This window comes from Condylostylus longicornis, unplaced genomic scaffold, assembly GCF_029603195.1.
Source record: "Condylostylus longicornis isolate FDR11 unplaced genomic scaffold, ASM2960319v2 ptg000040l, whole genome shotgun sequence".
NCBI classification, from domain to species: domain Eukaryota; kingdom Metazoa; phylum Arthropoda; class Insecta; order Diptera; family Dolichopodidae; genus Condylostylus; species Condylostylus longicornis.
In genome coordinates this window covers 1,663,140-1,684,454 of record NW_026578009.1, presented here as the reverse complement: position 1 = coordinate 1,684,454, position 21,315 = coordinate 1,663,140, and the positions used below count along the sequence as shown (strand labels likewise).

General features: G+C 22.5%; 1 protein-coding gene across 1 annotated transcript in view; it reads left to right on the top strand.

Annotated features, from left to right (window-relative positions):
- Positions 1–8,465, top strand: part of LOC129609721 (homeobox protein Nkx-2.1) — a 66,169-nt gene extending 57,704 nt beyond the window's left edge. Inside the window, exons 5-6 of the mRNA XM_055521831.1 lie at positions 4,639–4,725; positions 4,865–8,465. Of these exons, the coding sequence (XP_055377806.1) occupies positions 4,639–4,725; positions 4,865–5,248 (471 nt within the window). The 3' untranslated portion in view covers positions 5,249–8,465. The remainder of the gene's footprint in view (positions 1–4,638; positions 4,726–4,864) is intronic.
- The last annotated feature ends 12,850 nt before the right edge of the window (positions 8,466–21,315 follow it).

The window sequence follows — 21,315 nt, the reverse complement described above, 5'->3', positions numbered from 1 at the left end:
ATTTTTTATCACTAATACCAATACAAATTAAATATTATGCACTTTTATGCATGTTTATGGAATAAACATAAAAATTTCTATATATTATTTTTAAAATAAAAAAAATTAACAAAAATTATAATAAAAGCCGCATAGAGAAAAGATAACAAAATAGAAAAAATCAAAATGCAACGTGTAACTAAAGGATCCTTTGCTAAAAATTTTGTTTGTATTTGTGTATGCATCGCATTTATAATTCTATATATTGTGAATTGCATTCATGTATAGAAAAAATATTTTTGTCTTTTTCCTGGAGTTTTTTTGTTTTTGCTTTTTTTGTTGGCATTGAAATGAATGTGCTAATATAAAATGCCAATAATAAAATTGTACCTTTACATAATATTTTTTAAAAAAATGAGACGATAAAAATGCAATACGTAAAGCAAAGAGATTAAAAATTAAAAGGGATACCTTTACGATTTTACCTCTTTAGTCCTTTTTTTTTCTTTTGGAGTCCTTCTTATATTATAAAGGTATAAAATATAAATGAAATATTCATATTTGATAAAATGATGTCATAACACGGAGAAAAAAGATTAATTTGGTGTTTGATAATATTGTAGAAACTGGTTAACTAGATAATAACACGTTGCAGCTACTTCGCATGAAAGGGAGTGATCTTTCGTTTTTTATTTATTTATTCAATTGCTTTAAAAATTTGTTGAAGGTATTAAAAGTTTCACTAATCACTTCATATGAATATATTAAACATTTTTTATGTTTAAGTTATTGGCGTCCAGGGCTTTGACGCCTGTCGAAATTATAATCGTGAATGGTTCGCTTTTTGAAAAATTGGGTCTCACGTGGCGGATTTGCAAAAATATCATTATAGATATCATTAAAACTCTTTCAAAAAAATCAAATATGATCAGATTTGAAAATTTCATAACAATGTTTTATTTTAATTTTAGTAGAACAGAACTTAAAAGGGCTCGAAAAATTGTCAAAACTATCGAACAGACAGATTTTTCAAAACTAGTTTTTTTTTTAGAAATTATCCCGTGATTCCTGTAAATAAATTTGCAAATGTTTGTGGTAAAATTGGACGAGCGGTTTATAAGTGATTAACGGTAAAAAAATAAATTTGAATTGTTTTTTTAAAAATATATAAAAGAATAAACATATTTAAATGTTTAAATATGCGTTTCCTAAAAGTATGCAATTTTATTGAAAATTATTATAGTAGAATAATAAAATATTTTGCATTTCTAGAGGATAGTAGCTATATTTATTCTAATGGTACATTGTTCTTTCATTTTTAATAAATGAAAGCAAGTATTCGATATTGATTTAAGTTCATGTTTTTTTTTTGTCGATTCTAGTAATAATAGGGAAATTTTACAATAAAATCTGTTGAAAGTACTCACAAACATGGCGTGTTTTTTCCCGTCGATGGTATAAGAACATATACGTGACAGTCAAAAAGAGCTTCAATCACATGTCTTCGATTTTAAGAAACAATTTCAATTCTTAATTCTTTATTAATATACATGTATATAATTAAGCGAACAATTGAGCAATATTTCTTTCGTATAGGATTTATTATTTACATCAGTTGGTCAATGCAAAAGTGCTCCTTAAATTGCTGTTACATACAAAACATAAAATTTATTAATGATTTAATAATAATAATAACGGATTCGTTTTTTTACTGAATAACATTATTCCTAAATGAAAAATCGATTTAAATCGTGTAAAATTTTTTATCTTATAATTACTAAGCACCACAATGAATCTAACATTACTATATATGTAAAACTATTTTTCCTCAATTTTTCCATTTTAATTTAAGCTTGATAGAATAATTATATGAATTTCAATATTAACTCTATTAATGATAGTTATAAATTAATACATTGTTAATATTTAAAAACATCAAAAGTTGTATATTATTCGAAGGGGCAATCGATGAAATTTTTTCCATCTATATTCAGTATAGCGAAATATTATGTTTAAATCGCCATTCTGTATATGTCCTTAATGAATTGAATATATTGATTTTTGATCTTTTTTAATATTGCTCATCATAATTATTGCTCTTAAATTACTGAAAAATTATAAAAAAAGAAATATTTTCTTTCAGTGTATAAAATTAACAAAATTATTTTTAAATGCAGACACATAAATTCACTTTAGCTAATGTATATAAATAAATAAATTTATCAACTATTATTTTTAAGGATATTTTAAATAATAAAAATAAAAATAAAGAATGAAAAACTTCTTTTCATATCTTATACATATGAGCATTAAATATAGAAAAATTTATATAAAAAAATTTTGATGTACACAGATAGAAAAACAAATTTTACGTATGTACATAGAAAAATAAATAATAATAATAATAAGAAAACAAAAAATGAGCAAAAAAAATGGAAATTTATTTGAAAATGTAATTTTCATATTTTCATTTTCTTATTTTCTTTTCTTTTCATTTTTATTTTTTTTATATATCATAGAAGATGAATAGCTAAAAACTTGCATTCATTTTCAATGCATTTCAATTTCTTTTACCTTATATTTTAAAAAAAAAGGATATATACATTCATGTTAACATATATGTAAATATGCATCCTGAAAATCATAATTTTTTTATATAAATATATACAAATATAGGTTTATATTACGAGTATAATAGAGCCATGTTTATTACATTTAAATGCATTTTATATAATGCATTTTTCATTTATACGTCTACGTATAAATAATTGTGTGTGTATATGTATCATTACCATAAATATATTTGTATATATATATATATATATATATATTAAAAAATGTATACATTATTCACTGTCATATACTTAATAAAAATAAAGAATCTCTTCAGCCGCCGAGGATCTTAATATGCAACACATACTTGACTCTACTTATACTTCTCTCGCTTTTAATTCTAGAAAAAAAAAAGATATTCTATGATTTTTCTTTCATATACGGGAGTATAGCAAAATTTTTTTTTTGGTTTTTTTGTTCTATTTTTGTTTTTTTTGTTTTGCTTTTATATAAATTTCTATGAACGGTTCTTATTATTTTTGTTTTTCATATAGCTATGCCCCAACTTTTCTCAAAATTAAATATATTTTTTTTTTTTTTGCATATGAGAATATGCAATTTTTTTTCCTATATATTATAAAGCTTTATACAAATATTTATGCATATCTGTGTAACTATATAGAAGAAGAACTTTTTCTGTTTTTCAATATTCACATTTTGTTTTTCCTTGTTCTTGTTTTAAATTCTAAAACAAGAAAAGTTTATAAAGACATGATCAAAATAGCAAAAGGAAAACAAGAAAAAAAAAACTGAATTGAAGAGCTACAAAATGTTTAGTTTTTGAATAATATTAAAACACAAAAAAAAAACCGAGTCCTGAAATTAAAGAAAGAAAAAAAAGAAGGACAAAATTGATGATGAATGAACGAGAAATCAACTCCGAGTTTTTTTTTTTTAATTTATTTAAACCAACAACCTGAAGATATTTACATAAAGATAAATTTCAAACAGAAGCAAGAAAAAAAAGGACTAAAAAGCTAAAATAGTAAAAAAAAAATTGAGAAAAAAACGAACATATAGGGCACCTTTGTGTAATCATAAGCTTTAAATACGGTTTTTTTTTTTTTTGCATCCTTTTGTGCATTGTACAAAAAGAAATTATTTAATTTTTGCCTTTTTAATTCTCCTCTTAATGCAATTTTCTTATCTTCTCAAACATATATGTATGTTTATAATATAAATATGTGTACATATGTATAAGCGAACATAAGTGTGTAATCATTTAAAAAATATTTAATATAAAAGTTTATTTTATAAATTTATATTATACAAGTATACACAGATAAAATTTATTATACTCGTTTAATATGGTACAGTTAGACTCATTTATTTTTTTTATTTTGTTTTATCTAAAAATAAAATTTTTGTTTACTTATAGTTTACTTTAATATTTTACACTGTACAATAAGGAATTTTAGAACTTGGAGTTCACAATAGTTTTCGAATAACATACAATAGAAGTTCAGAATAATCAGAAAGTTTGTAAAAGAAATTCGTATGAATAGTTTTTTGTACATATTTTATAGATTTAAGCATTGAAATTCGCATTTATATTCCATAAAAAGGTTACGCAAATCTTGAAGAAGTACCATACGTTGCGTAATGCATATAATAACAATTTACAATTTTTCGAATTCCGAATTACATAAAATGCGTTTTCGAAATGCAGAAAGTTTTCGCAAAATCGTGTATTAAATTCTGAATGCTTTTTATAAAATTTTGATGATAATTGTAACACTACAGTATGCGTTAGTTAATATTAAAATTGACATAACGTCAATTCTTAACTTCTTTGATTAAATTTTTGTGTAAAATATTGACCCTAAACTGTTAGTTTTAAAGATTGTTGTAATAAAGAGATTTTATAAAATTTATATATGACACAAAGGACAAATGTCAATGTCAAAATTTATATACCTTCAAATTTGCTTACTATATACTTCGAATGTTTTTACTATACATAAAATATATATATACATATACTTTACATTCCATTATTATGAAAATTAATTTCCCTAAAATATAATTTTATATTTTCCATTACAGGTAAAAATTTGGTTCCAAAATCATAGATACAAATGTAAACGGCAAGCAAAAGAAAAAGCTATGGCTGAACAAAATCAACAAAATCAGGTAAAATTATATTAGAAAAACAAAAAATTAATTCTACAATTTTCTTAATTAAATATAACAAATTTTTTTTTTTTTTAATAATTGATCATTGCCACCAATATAGCTTTATAATTATAAATTTTTTTGTTTTTTCTTCTAGTCAGCCAGTTCACCACGGCGAGTTGCTGTACCAGTTTTAGTTAAAGATGGTAAACCATGTTCGAGTACTTCAAATTCAACGCCACAACAACAGCAACAACAACAAAATGTTGGTGGAAGTAGTGGTAATGGTAATGTTACAACAGGTAGTAATATATTAACTGGAGCTGAAGCACCTCATACTCATTCACCAGATACATCATCAACATTATTGTCCAGTTATAATGGTGCAAGTCATAATGCACAAATGTTACAACAGCCATGCAATAATTCCCTTATGTCAAATAGTTTAGCGATGGCATATAGAAATCAAAATAATTTTATGGGTAACAGTCATCAACAACAATGTGGTGGTTATTTACCTTTACAGGGAAGAGCATGGTAATAATTAATTGATTATTAAGATTAATAATTAAATATAATTAATATAATAAAAATTTTAAAATAAATTTACTATATAATCTAAATATATATATAATATATATGTATTATAAATAATTATAAAATAAAGAAAAAAAAAAATTGTTTAAATTTTAGGATAGTTATTTTTTTTCTTAATTATTTTTTTTTTTTATATATATACTTATAATTAAATGCCAATAAGATATTGCATTTACTTTTGAAATGTTATGTAAATATATATGATTTTTTTAGTATGACATCGAAATGAAATTTTAAGTTAACCTTTAAGTGTTAAATTTGTCTTTTTCCATGACACCACGAATAATTTTAACTGTAATTATATTTGTTATGAAAGCTAATTAGCAAAGAAACAGAAAGGGAGCTTTTAATTCTCCAAAAAATTCACAATAGTTTACGTACTTTTAGTTTTAAATTCCAAGTTTTAATAAAAAACAAAAAATTGGAAAACTTATGATACCCCAATATTTTGTAGAAATTTAATGTCAGCCACCAATAAATGCTAGTATGCAAATGTATATGATTTAAGCCGTATATCTAAACAAAATTAATTAAATTTTTACAAAATATAGGTTAAAACTTTTGAAGATTCTAATTTGTTATATAAATTTAGTAATTATTTAGCTTGTTTACGTATGAAATTTTTACTTTTAACCTCACAATTTAAATTTCAATAAATAAATAATAATATACTTAAATAATTAATTGCTTTTGGAGATTAATTTTATGTCTTGTCAAATTTATATACCCAACAAAAAATGTCACTCACACTTTGTCAATAATTATTTGTCATGTTACACGTCAATAATATTTAAAAAGTAATATAGAAAATCAACCATGAAATAATTTTAATATGAGCACTTATTGGTTAACAAAAAAAAATATATTCAATAACTAAAGGTTAATTAATATCGAATTTTCAATTGTAATGCGAATATCTTACATTATATATAAAGTTATAAATTTAATTAGAAAATATTAATTTTAATTTTAAATAAATGTTTTTTTTAAGTTACTATTAGATTGTTCTCTTTGACAGCTGTAATGAATATTAAATTAGACAAAATTCACATTAATTGACAATTTGACAATTTTGAACAAATATTTAAAAATTATAAAATATTAAAATTTAATTGTGAATTTTCATTTAACAGATAATTAGACAGAAGTAGTTTTAAAAATGAAAACAATTTTTTTTTTATTTTAATATTTAAATTTTACTTTAAGTTACACTGTTGTACATTGTAAATATTATAAAACAAAAAAATTTTAATTAAATTTTATTTAACTAATTAATGAAAAAAAAAATTAGTAATTTTAGGAAAATAAGGAGAAAATAATTCGAATTTATTATTTTGAGAAACAGAAAATCGAAAAGGATGGCAATGTTGAATTTTTTTCTTATACATTTTAATTAAACCGTATTTTGTTTAATTTTCTTATATGAATTTTAATATTTCATAATATTTTGAAATGAAATAGAAAATAAAGTTTTTCTAATATTAAAATCTATAAATTTATATTATTGTGAATGAAGGCAATATTTTAAATAATTTGAAATTTTACTTATGACATAACCTTTATTAAATTCAAATGTCAAACTAATTTTCATTCACAATTATTTTCACTTTTGATATTTAAAATTCAAGATGATTACAAACTGAAAATATTTGAGATAATTTTCTTGGTTTAAGAAACATGGAATAAAATAAAATGTTAAAGAAATATATATACATGCAAATACTATGTTGAAAACACGATTAACTATAAGACTAATTCAAGAAGTATGAACAATCCGGAAAAATTATTTAATTACTCTTATAATAATCAAAATTTTCTTGAATTATATCTCAGTTGAATTTATTTTGAAAAGTTCTCAATTCTAGAAATTGATTGCAATTTTTACTGATAAAAAATTTTAAATTCTTAAATTTTCTGAAAACTTGAGCAAACCAATGTCGAATTCTATGGTGATTCCATTTCATTTGAACAAAATATTTTTTTTAAATTTAAAATTTCCAAAAAAAAAGTAATTTAGTATAACCACTTTTATTTTTAAAATAAATAGTACTGCAAATTAAAAAATTGAAAATTTATTAAATTAATTAAAAGTAAAACCAAGTATTACTAAATTCGGTTTAATTAAAATAAAAGAAGGAAGGGGGGAGGGGAGCCGGGGATTTAAGTTCGAAATGAATCGAAAAATAATTAAATGAAATTTTTTTTAATTCATATTAAAATACTTAATCTTATATTTAAACAAAATAAAAAGATTTTAAGCTTAGATTTTAGGATATTTTATATATATATATAGATTTGTATATATGTACGTGAATTACAGTTAATATAAATTTTATTTTAAATTGTATACATAAAAATAATATTGTTTCGTTGAAATTTCGTAAATTTCCAATAAATTTAGAAAAACAAAAATGTGCTTATTAGTTTCACCTAGTCCATGAAAGAGGTGTTTTTTACAAGCTAGAATAGTGAAATTTTCTATGTATAAAAATTAATTTTGGAAAGAAACATTTTTCTCTAAAAAAAAAATTCTCTCCCTTGAAAGTTATGGCCCCTCAACGTCCTGAAATTCAAGTTGTTATATTTAAACTGACAAGCATTTCTTTAAAACGGACAAGCGCAGAAAAAAAGCAAGTCGCTTTTATTGTAAATATTACAACAAAATTCACTGAAATTAATCGTCACTTTGAATAATTTTCTTTTTTAACAATTTTTATTATCAGATGGTAACATATAAAAAATCTTGTAGTAAAAAAAATTAAATATTAATTATTGATTCAAAGATTACGGTCTGTTAAAATTAACAAATTTTCAATTTTTCGCCACACATTTTTCTGAAACTGTAAGCTTTTACAAATTTTTAAAAGTAAAAAACTAACGGTAAATTTCTTGTCATCAAAAAATATAATTAATTATTTCAATTCACTTAATTTGTCTTCGAATTCCATCCATTATGGTAAAGCTTCTCATTATTTTTAATATTATACTAAAAGTATGCAATATTTTTTATTAATCTAGCAAGTTTAATTCCAATTAAAAATAAAATTATAAAAATTAAAACAAACTTGATTTTTATACTTTTATTTTTTACTAAGGCAGTTATTAATTTTTAAGTGTATAATATATTTCAAATTCAGTCTAAACAATATTCAAACATTATATATACAGACCAGAGTAGAATATTTTCAAGTTAACTCTTATTTCTTGTCAAAATTATGTTAATGACAATGATAAACGAAAAACTTCAATGACAATTGAATTCATAGTAAATCATTAATATTCTTTATAATATTATTCTTAAATTAATTTGACCAATGGGAAGTTTTTAATTGAATAATTGCCCGCTTAAAATTGAAAATTCGAATTCGGAAGGTATTTGGTAGGCCCGAAAATATAAATTGTTCTTTGTCCTGTTAACTTATGTACAGAACACATACACGTTATATATTTTATTACAAAATTAAATTTTAACAGTAATTTACTTATCATCATTATACATATATACATAATATAATATTATATATAAAATTTGTAAAATAAATTATTAAGTTTAATAAGGTTTTTAGCAAAAAAACAAAAACAATTATAGCAAAAAAAAAAAACAAAAAAAAAGTTATATAAAAAAAACAGTTATATATTAATCATAAAATGCATTTTATTTAAACAGACAACAAAACAAAAAAAAAAAAAAGAAAAAAATAATATAAACGATTTAAACGTCATGATATTAGAAAACAAAAAAAAAATTATAGCTTAAAAAATTAAATTAAAAATAAATTTAAAATAAATGAAAAGAAATCGTGATAAAACAAAAAAAAAAAATTTTTTTTTTCTCTTTTCTAAATTAAGGAAAATCAATATTTAATGTAATTGTATTTTAACTAAATTTATACAAAAACAAAGAAAAAAATAATAAAAATAAAATAATAAATAAAAAATATTATAATTAAAAAAAATAATAACTATTATCAATGGGTGGTTATTATAAATTGAATCATGGCGATTAAAAAAACAAAAAAAAAAAATAAGAAAAGAATAAATGAGGCAAACAAAAAAAAACAAAATTAAATATATTAAATTAGTAATTTAAAAAAAAAAATATTAGCTCTTAAAATTATAATTTAATTAATTTCATTAAACACAAATATATCTATATATACATATATATACAAATATAAACATTATATATATGAACATTCATACGAATTATAAATATATATTTATATAATTATGCTACTGCTATATTAATATTTATAAAATTATAATAATAAAATTATACAAAATAAAAAAAATTACATTTATAATAATATTATATAACATAAGAGTAGAATGTATAAAAAAATTAAATATAAATATAATACAAAAAAAAAATATTTAATTAAATATGTGAATTAAAAATTAATAAAATACTTACGAAAATGTAAAGTTTATATATATTAATAAAAAAGAAAATCGAAAAAAAAAAATGAAATAAATAAAAATTAAATAAATTAAAATATTGATTCAATTGCAAAATATTTTATTATTTTTTTTTTAATAAAATTTTTCATATAGATGTAGGAGAACATTTAAGAACTCATGCCAAACTTATAAATCAAATTTTATTATGTAGAAGAATAAAGAGAAATTGGCATGTTGAATAAAAATAATGTTGAATACTATTACATAAGCATATTATGCTAATTAGTATACACGGTGTTCAGAATAGTGTTGCGTTGTCATACATCAACGTATTCTTCTTCGTTAATAAGAAGAAATATAATTTCACAATCTGGTCGAATATGACTCTTTTTGAAAAAGATGACTTTGTATATTTTATGAAAAATATTAATCTAAAATTTAAATTTTATTGCTGATTCAATCATTTCCAAAGAAACAAAATTACATATTATAATATTACATTTTGAAAATTGTAACGACCAAGGCTAAAAGTGTTCTTGACAAAATAAAAGGGTGCAAGTTTTTTTTCTGACAACTTATGATAAAATATGTTAGTTCAAAAAAAAAAAAAAAATTGAAAAAATTTTCACAAAAATAAATTTTGTAAATCGTTGACGTATTTACACTAAGTGTTGTGAAATCCGTTACGTGCTTGTTATTTAGCCTACTGCAACATTTTGAACAAAGTTCTAGTCTAGTTTCTATAAAGACAGCCAAAAATATTGTTCAGAGTGCTTGTAAAAGGGGGTCCAATAGAGGCATATTGCAAAATATTTTTTTTTCTTACCATCAAAAATTTTCACACTGCTAAATATGTCAATGCAAAATTAAACGGAACATCCTGTATAAGAGAATTACTAAATTATAAATAAATTATTCAAAAGAGGGAATAAGTTCGATTAGCGATTAATAATTCAAAGTCATATAAATTTTTTGAAATATGTAAATTGAACTGTCATAATAATTATGCTAATAATTTCTCTATTTTAAATTTTTTATATCTTCCGTCATTTTTATGAAATCTGCGACTTTTACTTGTAGCATAGTAAAATTAAAATTGCAAATTTTAAATCTTAGTTTTCAGTTGTGTAGTTTCAAAAATATTGTCAAAACAATTTCAAATATACTTTTTTGACGGTTTGTGTGGTACTTAATCCTGCAAACTTAGTCCTACAAAAGTACTCTACCAAGCTTTTTCACCAATACTTTTAAACTTAATCGGAAGTTATAGTTGGACATATGACTACGAAATTTCATGCAGCTTACTTTATTATTTTATCAAATATTTATAATAGTATTTTTGATTTGTATAGTAGCTACCCTGATCCGCTGCTTGAATTGGCCCAATTATTTTTTTGATTATTTGATAGCTGTGCTAAGTACTTATTGAATCCCAAGCAAATTCGGACGGACAGGTAGTTGAAAGGAAAGACATAGTTAAATAAACCTTGAATTCGAAACAAATCGTTACGAATCGAGGGATACGTTTATAATACCCTTTCAATATTCGTTTATTATACCCATATAAAGGAAACTAAATATGCATAGCTTTTATATCCTGCACCTTTATAAAGAATATATCAATTTTAGTATGGAAATTATAATCACTTGAAGGAGTCGTCTGCAATATGGACACATATTCTGGCTCAGCGTAAAAATTTGCGTCGATTTAGACATGTCAGTCTTGACAGATTTAAGTAGCTTCCATGCAACTTTAAAAGTTAATATTAAATTTAAAAAGAAAATAATAAAGGTGGCTGATATATCCTTGAAGTTTTTATTGAATAATTAGACATGTTCAAGTAACTGCCATACAACTATGAAAGCTAATTCTAATTATTTCAAAAACAAATTTTTGTATTGCCGCAAGGTGTTGAATATCATTCATTCCATTCAGATCGACTAAAAGGCTTTTATTTGCTTTATATTAAATAAAATTGCATATCTTCCAAAATATTACACTGTTACTTTAAAATATAGAATTTTTTTAATGGAAATGTGCTACTCTATAAACCATTTATTTGTCCCAACTTTATTTTTTTTTATGTGATTTTGTTTTCTCTTAAAAATATATAAGAATAAAAATGTTTTGAAAGAAAGAACTTTGTCTACACGTTTCTTCTAAAATCGGAGACGGAAGTTATTTGGAAGGAAGTAAAATCATAATTTTAATTTTGATTACTTTACATATATTATAAAATTATTTAGATTTTTAACAGTCATAAGTAAGAAATTTGGCACACATTTTAAAATAATATCCATTTTAAGAATGTACTTATAAGTACCATGTCTGGAGACTACAACAATACAAAATATTTAGAAAAAAAAAAATAATAATAATTAAAATAATTTAGTGACACAATTCTTACCCCAGTTAATTTTACTTCATTTGAAATTTTGAAAAAAAAAAGAAAGAAAAGAAAGTACATGAAAAAAAGAGGAAAAACAAATGTCTGAGTGCTTAAATTAAACTGTTAAAATTAACATTTACTGTTGAAATTTACATAACTGTGAATTATAATTATTCTATTGTAAAATGGTCTTATATATTTTCTTTGTAAATCATAAAATTTCTTTAATTATTTATAAGTTATGTAAATGTTAAAGTATTTTTGACTTCCTTTTTAATAGATATTTTTTTTTTTTGGGGGGTTCTCTATATGTAAATAATGTATAAAGTTATGAATATTAATATTGTAACAGAAACTATTAGAAAAGGAACTTTAGATTTCAACCTGGTTTAAAATACAGTTGAAAGAATGTTATTCAATTGTAATTAAACTTTTGTTATAAAAATTATAGTGGAAAGTATTGTATTACTTTGATATAGGGTAAATTAACTAAAGGTAAATTATTTTTTATATGGAAGTAAATATGTTTTTGAGTAAAGACTTGATTTATAAGAACAATAGTTAAGACATTTAAATATAATAGCTATAGTATTTCTGTTTGAAAACATAATTTGGGGATTTTTTATTTCAATTTAAAATTTTCAATAAATTAATATTCTTGTATGATTATATAGCTTGGGTACTTATCCAGCAAAGGTACATGATATTATATAATATTAAAATATGTTTTATTTAAGTATTGGATCCCATCATATTAACATTGTATTTAAAATAGTACTTATAATATCCTAAATTTACATATTTACAAATTATATACTCGTAAATAAAATTGAAATTTTTGTACAAATATTAACAATAATTATTATATATGTATGTATATATAAATTGTGTTACAATAAAATTAGCATAATAATTTTACATTATACACAATAATTAATACATTATTAGGTTATAAAATATAGGTAATAATTAAAAAAAACCGGAAATTATAATATGCAAATCATATATATATATATATATACTTTATTTTATGATGATTTGAAAACAGTAGTGCATACTTGCAATTGTAATTGCATATAATATTATGAATAAAGTACAGAAAATTGTTTAATAATTTATTCAATTATTAAATTATAATGACGAGAATTTTTGTAGGTTTTGCTTACAATTCACATATTCATATGAAATTTCGAAGTTTACATGTGTTAATGCCATTAAGGAATCGCGCAAGTACCATGGTTTTTCTTAGCACAAATTTGTTAATATTGTACATATAAATCGAATGTGGTTACGCTATACAGGTGAAATCAAAACTCAATATTTGAACAAATTTTCCTGCATGGTAAAAACCATTTTAATATTTTTTATATACCTACATATATACCTACATTTCGAAAACCGTATTAGATCGAAAACATTTACATAAAAATTTAGTTACAAATAATTGAAATCACTTTTTTCTCATGAGATTTATTGTCAGATTTTTTAAAATTAAAATTTAAAGTTTTGAAGAACCATCAGCTGAATTTTATTCTGGTTATGATATTAGTAGCAAAATTACAATATCTTGAAGATAATTTTAGTGATAATTTTAGTTGAATTTGAAGAATTATTTGCGGTTCTAATGAAATAGACTGGAAAAATTGTGTTATAAAAGACTTGTGCTGGCTAACTTTTATATGCAAAGTACTTGTTGCTGGTTAAAATTTTCATACTAAATTTCCGTAAAAAATAAAATAAGCAAGAACTGTACGAATAACCAAAAACTTAAAAATAATATAACAGAATTCGAAGAAAATTAAACACTTTATACTCTAATTTAAACTTCCAAAAATTATAGAAAAAAAAGCAATTTAAGTCCCACAAATGTGTAAATACCCACCTGGTTCAATTAATATTAAAATTCTATTACATGAAATTAGAATGGCACACTTTATTTTTTATTGTTTTCTATTGTGTATATAAGCATTGTCCAATTAAGTATTTACTTACCTATCTATATATACCATCGAAATTATGTCAAAAATATGTTCAAAAATAAGAAGAATCACTTAAAATGGCTAATTTTGAATTTATGTAATTTGTTTTTTTTTTCTTTTCGTTTTATTTTACTATACAGTTGGTACTTAGACTCTTTATTAAAATTATGTCAAATTATTATTTTCTATTTTAATAATAAAATTCTCGGAGTTTTACAAATTAAATGAAACAAAAAAAAAATTTACTTTTATTCTTCTTTAATTCCCAATTTTCATAAGAAAAGAAAATTTTCTTTTCTATACAATTATGATTGTTATCTGGATACAATTTTTTAATTTCATTTAAAAAGAAACGTTTAAAATTTGAAGAGGAAAGTGAAAAAGAATAATAATTTATGTGGAAATCGATCTGAACATTTAAAATGAGAAAATGAAATTATAATAAATTTGGATTAAATAAAAGGTTTGTAATGTAGCACATTTTCCTTGAAATATATTCAAGTATATTTTTTGAAAAATAATCTTCTACTTAAATTATTCTTATCAATAATCATTATAATTTAAAAAAAAAATTGCATACTTTTAGGAAAATAACAAAAATTGAAAGAAGCTTTAGCACAGTGGCCGTTAATTTCACTTTTAATTAAGGAAATTAAGACAAATAATTATAATTTTAAAATTTGATATGAAATTTTACAAATTTTATTTCACCCCAAATTTCAAAATTTAAATAGCGATTTAGATTTTGAAGATTGGGGTGAAAAAATTTCAATTTCATTAAAATTTGAGGCAGAAAAAAAATGCGGACGGACACAATAAAACTGAAAATGATTTTTTTCTCAAAATTCGCACAGAAAAAAAAAACAAAGAGAAGAGTAAAATAAACATTAACATTATTCTTTTTTTATGTATAAAATATGTACAGTAAATTCTCAGAATTGTAAGTGTTGGCTTATTTCTTTAAACTATTAGATTAATATTTGACTACTCTAAGGATTTTTTTTCATGTTGCGAAGATCATTTTATGTAAAGAAAACTCTTTTAAATCCAAATATTGCTTGAGGACTTTATCATACACTTATCCTTTTACTTATTGAATAAAGAGAGAATGAATCAAGCCATTTGAATTTATGCTATTGTAAAACAATAACCGAATCGTGTTACAACAATTTCTCTAATTTATTTCCTTGAAAAGCAATAATATGTTTTTTCTTAAATGATGTAAGAATTATTTTTCATTTGTGTAAGAAATTATGCAGGCTGTTATTCTTTATTAAAGGCTATTTCCAAATTTACATTATGCCATATTTCGTCTGTTTTGTGTTAACATTTAAATTAGTGAATTCGAATGGTGTAGTTACTAATAACTTGCATAATTTTGTAGATTGTACACATGATATTGCTAATTAGTAATACACCAACCAATAATGTAACATAATATGTTGTATACAATATATATAGGACTCAGCTTTGTGTTATTCCTCCAGTAATATTATTCTGAAGTTTCCTATACAAGGAATTTCATTATTCCTATAAACGAAATTCTATAAAAATTACAATATTCCAATAGCATTTATTTTAGTTAAATTATATTGTCATTTATTGTATATCTATTTTATTATTTCAAACAAAAGTGTATAATAATAATATTATAATTCATAATGCATACACATATTAAAAATTACAAAATCTATATTTTCTCAATTTTTATTTAAAAGAACGTAAATACTTAGTTATGACGTTCTTGTTCATTATTGCACGCACACGATGAAAAATTAACATGTCAGCTTCATAAATGAAAAAGGAGAAATTAAAAGAAAAATGAGAAGAGAAAGAGCTACGGAATTTATGAAGAAAAAAAAAAGAACAGACATTGAAGAGTCTTAATATTTTGTCACTAATTGACGCAAATTACACCGCCTAAGTACGTATACTACATATTATACACATATATATATGTATATATATATATTCTTGAATAGTTTCAATCTTAAAAGACTATGTGTACATAAGAATATATGTATGTAAAAAAATTATGGGTCTTTTTAATGAAATTTATTAACAAAATATACAGACATACGTACATGCGTATTTTATGATTATCATTTTCTATTCTTCATCATTAAGTATAATATAAATATACAAGAGAATAAAAGAGAGAAAGGAAAAATTATAGCAAAAACAAAAAAAAAAACAAATAAAAAGAAAAAGGCTCACGTCATTGGTGGTCTATTTTCAAAATGACTTCCCTTTAACGATGACTTAACAAAAAATTATTTATAACCATTTATTTTTACTTCTATATCATAATCACCTTGTTAGCAATGAAACTTTTTTATTTTGTTTCATCAATTTCATCCATCCATCGCGTATAACTTATAATGGGGATACAATAAAATTTTTTAGTATATTGGGCATTTTAACATAAATTATGTTTATATATATATTGTTATATAATATGGTGATAATAATAAAATAAATTTAAGTAAAAATTATGTACCTATGGTAGGTTTCAACACATTGCATTTTGTATTTTGAAATTCATTTTTATAAGAACATTACCTGAAAAAATGACTAAGGAGTTTTAATTTTGTTTTTTTAAAGTTTATTTTTATTAAAAATATTTTCTCGTTTCATTATATAAGGTATATTTCAATTTTATATTTGATTTTATTTCTGAAAGGTTTTATTACTAAAATTCACGTTTTCTTAAAGAAATAATTAAAAAAAAATTATAAGGAATCACTTAAGTTGGTCCAGCCAGTTAAAAGATATTTAAGAATTGAATTTGTAATATTTATATGATAAATATTCAACTTGAGTAAGAGAAGTTTTTCTAATACAGAGCATTCCAATTTAAATACTAAAATCACAGTTTCAAATAATATTTTTAGTATTTCAACTATGATCTCCAAACCTGTGGGTTTTCCTTGACAATTTAGATATTATAATAATTTTTTAATATAGTTGAAAAAAAATCAACTGAGAAATATTTTAATAAAAAATTATAAGGATTTGTATTGAGTGACCAACAACATTTAGAGACAAAGAGAAACAAGGAGAGAGAGAGAAGGAGTCAATAGGAAATCTATAATTTCATTTTGCTGTCAAATGATCTGCCAATCTATTAATTTATTGTGTTCATAACTATTAATTAATTAACATAAACTAACATAATTGTAGAGTACGCATTAACAGTGGCACTGGCACAATATGGGGTTCTCACCCGTTGGAAAATGGAAATACAAAGAAACTATGTACTCATTCCGACAGAGTTCCAGTTCGTCAGATCTTTCAAGATATTCGAATTGATTAAGGAAGTGGAGATGTGCCTATCACCTTGTTAGAGGACACAATAAATTCTTATACGATGGTCGCAGTTCATTGTTCTACAATCTACAATCTACAATCAACATAAACTAGTAATATTGTTTCAAGTAAAAAGTTAAATTTGAATTTAGTAAACAACTTTGGTTTTTTTTTTATACGCAAAAGAGTGTAGGACATTTAATTTTCCCAAGTTAGAATGCGAGACGCTTACTAATAAGCAGATGACAAAAGTGGAAAGAGTAAAAAGATACTCCTAATAAGGAGGAGTCTAAACTTTCTGTTAATATCGTTATGTGAAACATGTAAAATAATTTCAGTAAGCTGTAAAATTTTTACATTTAAAATTTAAATACATAAAAAATTTGTTTGGAAAAAGAATTTGTTCGGCACATCAATTAAAAAATTAATCTAATAGGTTTTAAAATTGAAATATAATAAAAAATCAACAAAATTTTTAATTACTCTCTCTGCGCTGAAATATTTTTTCACAGTAGTAAACATGCAAGTCAAGTTCCGACAGTTTAATTTTTTTTTCGCCTTCTGCCAGTAAAAAGCCCTTTTAATACAAAAGAGGTTTTAATATGTACAATATTGTTATAAAAAGACAATCATCCATGCGTTTGAAAAAACTCGCACAATTTATATTTCTCCAAAAAGTTTGGTGTAATAAACGAAAGACTAACCTTCAAATGACAGAAGCATAAAGGTTTCGTTAAAAAAAATGTTAAAGAATTTTGACTCAAATCTTATGCTATCCCTTTTTTATTTTTTCATATATGAATTTTTAATAAAATTTTTCCTCTTCAAACTTAAACAAACATAATAAACGAATGAACAAAATTGACAAAGGAAAACATTACAATAGGGACGAAAATGATTTTAATAATTTCTAACATTTTATTGACATATTCGATGATTATTTTGACATTCGAGGATCGATGAGGTGTTAATATAAATAATTTAACTAAAAAATAATACTCGTGTATATGAGCATATTGGAACAGAATTTTTTTTTTATTCAAATATAAAAATAAGTGAAGGAGAACTGCAGAACAATATTTTATTTGTTTATATTCATATGGTGTTAATTGTAATAGCCAGAATTATATTTTTAATATCATATCATTCCTGATTATACCACAATTACCAACAGCACAATTATTATAGGTGAATAGCAAATTTGTTACTTCTAATTGATATTATTCATTTATGGAATTGTGTAAGAATATATGACATAAAGCTTATATTTAAAGTTGCGGTTGCAGTAAATCACCAGTATTAGATGCATGCACGCTTTTCAAAATATTTTTGTTAAACGCATATGCTTTGTATGTATGAAATGTTCTCCAGTTGAACGACGTATATAGCTTAACAGCTGCTTATAATTGAACAAATTTAAAATTAGAATTGAAGAGATAAGTGGACAAAAGCGTTAACTAACATTTTGACGAAAATCGAGCTTTTTAGATAGAACACCATTAAATTTCTTATATTTTCAACTGTGATTACTCTTATTTGCTAGAAGGCGAGATTGACAGTGCACATTGGAGATAAGTAAGAAAAAAATTAATATTTTTACAATTTTTTAATGAAAAAATGTGTCACAATGCAAATGTAAGTTGACCCCTTTGTGCACTTACCTCTTCAATTATTTTAATCAGATTTTTTTGAATTTTTAAAATAATATTAAGCTATAAAATGTTATAAACTCACAACTACTCTTAATTTGAACTTTTCAATTTATAAAATTCAAGATCCAAGTTATTTAACAAATGCTTTCAAATATATAAATAATTGATATTCAATTATTGTATTGAACTGAACACATTAAGTCTTATTCATATTCACTTTTAATTTACTTCTTGATCAAACTTAAGATATTGTTGCTACGTTTACATATTTAGAAATATATATAAAAAGACTGAGAACACTATATCCATATGAGCATAATTAATAAAATAATAGCAAAAATTCGTGTTAACATGAATGTCATATTATACTTTCTCCATTTTGTCAGGATTAGTAACATTTGTATTATCTCCTAATATTAACTCGTCACTTGGCTTAGCATGCGATTTTTTGTCCATGCCTTCTCCAGGTTAATAAGTACTTTTAAATTCGGTATTCAAATTCAATGGTATTACTAATGGTAATTCGTTACGGTGTTCTACTTGATTATTCTACTTTAAAAATATAAAATATATACCAACTTAAGTTGTGACATAATCTTGTATTCGTCCATCAAAATAATAAAATTAAATTGTTAACATTTCAATTTATATTCAACAACTATTGCGAATATTATAATTTAAGCAATTTGTTAAATTTGCTTGTTTTTAATTGTTGTAACTTATATAAATTTTAATGATGGATTAGTACAATGTGTAGTTATTAATAAGTGCCTTTTCTCTTAAATTCTACTTTAACATATTATTTCCAAAATGCTCCAAGATAATAATGATAATTTACAATAAAATTATTCAAATTATTATTTTATATAGGCTCATACATATATGCAGATAGGGCAGCAAAATAACCCTCATATCAAAAACTATTACAAATATTATGAATTAGTGGCACAGTACCTACTCACATTTTCATAAAATTAATTCAATTCTACAATAATTATACACAATATGTACATATATAAATATATTGGTATATAAATAATTATACAAAAATTTATTATAAACAATAAAATCAAAATCTTAACAAGCCAATTTTCTTTCAAAATATTCATAAAATATAATATCCTTAAAATAGTATGTACACACAAAAGTATTAAAACGCCTTAAAATGAATATCCTTTATAGCTCTAGCTATATAAAATTTCATTTAAATTTAAATCCTTTATAAAATTGCGTTCTACAATAAATTATAATGATGATGTTGTAAAACAAGTCATCATAATAATTATGTTGTATAACTAGATAATAATAAATTATAATATTATTTATACTTTCATATATACATATGTATTATGTCATCTGGAATATGAACATAGAGTTTTAAGAATAAATACTTGAAAACAAAATAGCAAAAAAAAAAAACAAAGTTAAAAAATTCAAATTGCAACCCTAAAGCTTTGAAATAGAAAGAAAAAAAAAATTGTTTTTTTTTTTAAGTAAAAATATGCGAACTGAAAAATGACCCCTTTCTACACTTTATTCACACATTTTATTTCTATTTGAAGCGAAAAATGCTGTTATTTGACTCTAAGAGGGCGGTTTTTTTTTTCTTTAAGATATTAACGAAATCAAAAAAACAAAAAGTAAAAAATTTAAATATTGTAGTAAGAAAGAAAGAATATGACTCGTTCGTTAGACCTGCCAGAAAATACCAGAAAAACCAAAAAAAAAAACAAATAAAAAACGAATTTCAATTTTTTTAAGAAACTCAAGAACCTTGTACAAATGTTCAACAAAATTATTTTACATATAGAGATTTGAGATGATGAAAATTGCTATCATGAGTAACAACAACAAAAAAAAATCTACAAAATATAAAAAATAAACCCCATATATTCTGATTGATACCATAGAAGTTAACACGGTTGATGATGGTTAAAATATTCATCTTCCATCTAAAATGTATTTGATATGGAAAAAAAAAAAATCCTATATAAAAAGAAAAGGGGTGAAATTTTGTATAAAATGTCAAAGGACGCAAGGACATGCACTTTGAAATCCTTTTTTCTTTTCAAAGAATATTTTATCTTTATATCCTTTATGAATTTATTATTGACATATTGCAATAATTTTATGGATGTTAAAAGAGGTAATTGACGTTATCGTTTCTCATATTTATATAAGTATGTACATATATGTATAATAGTATTTCTTATATGGTTACACTTGTAGAATTATAAGGAATAGGTTTTTTTTTTGGAATTTATTTACTTTCTATATTAT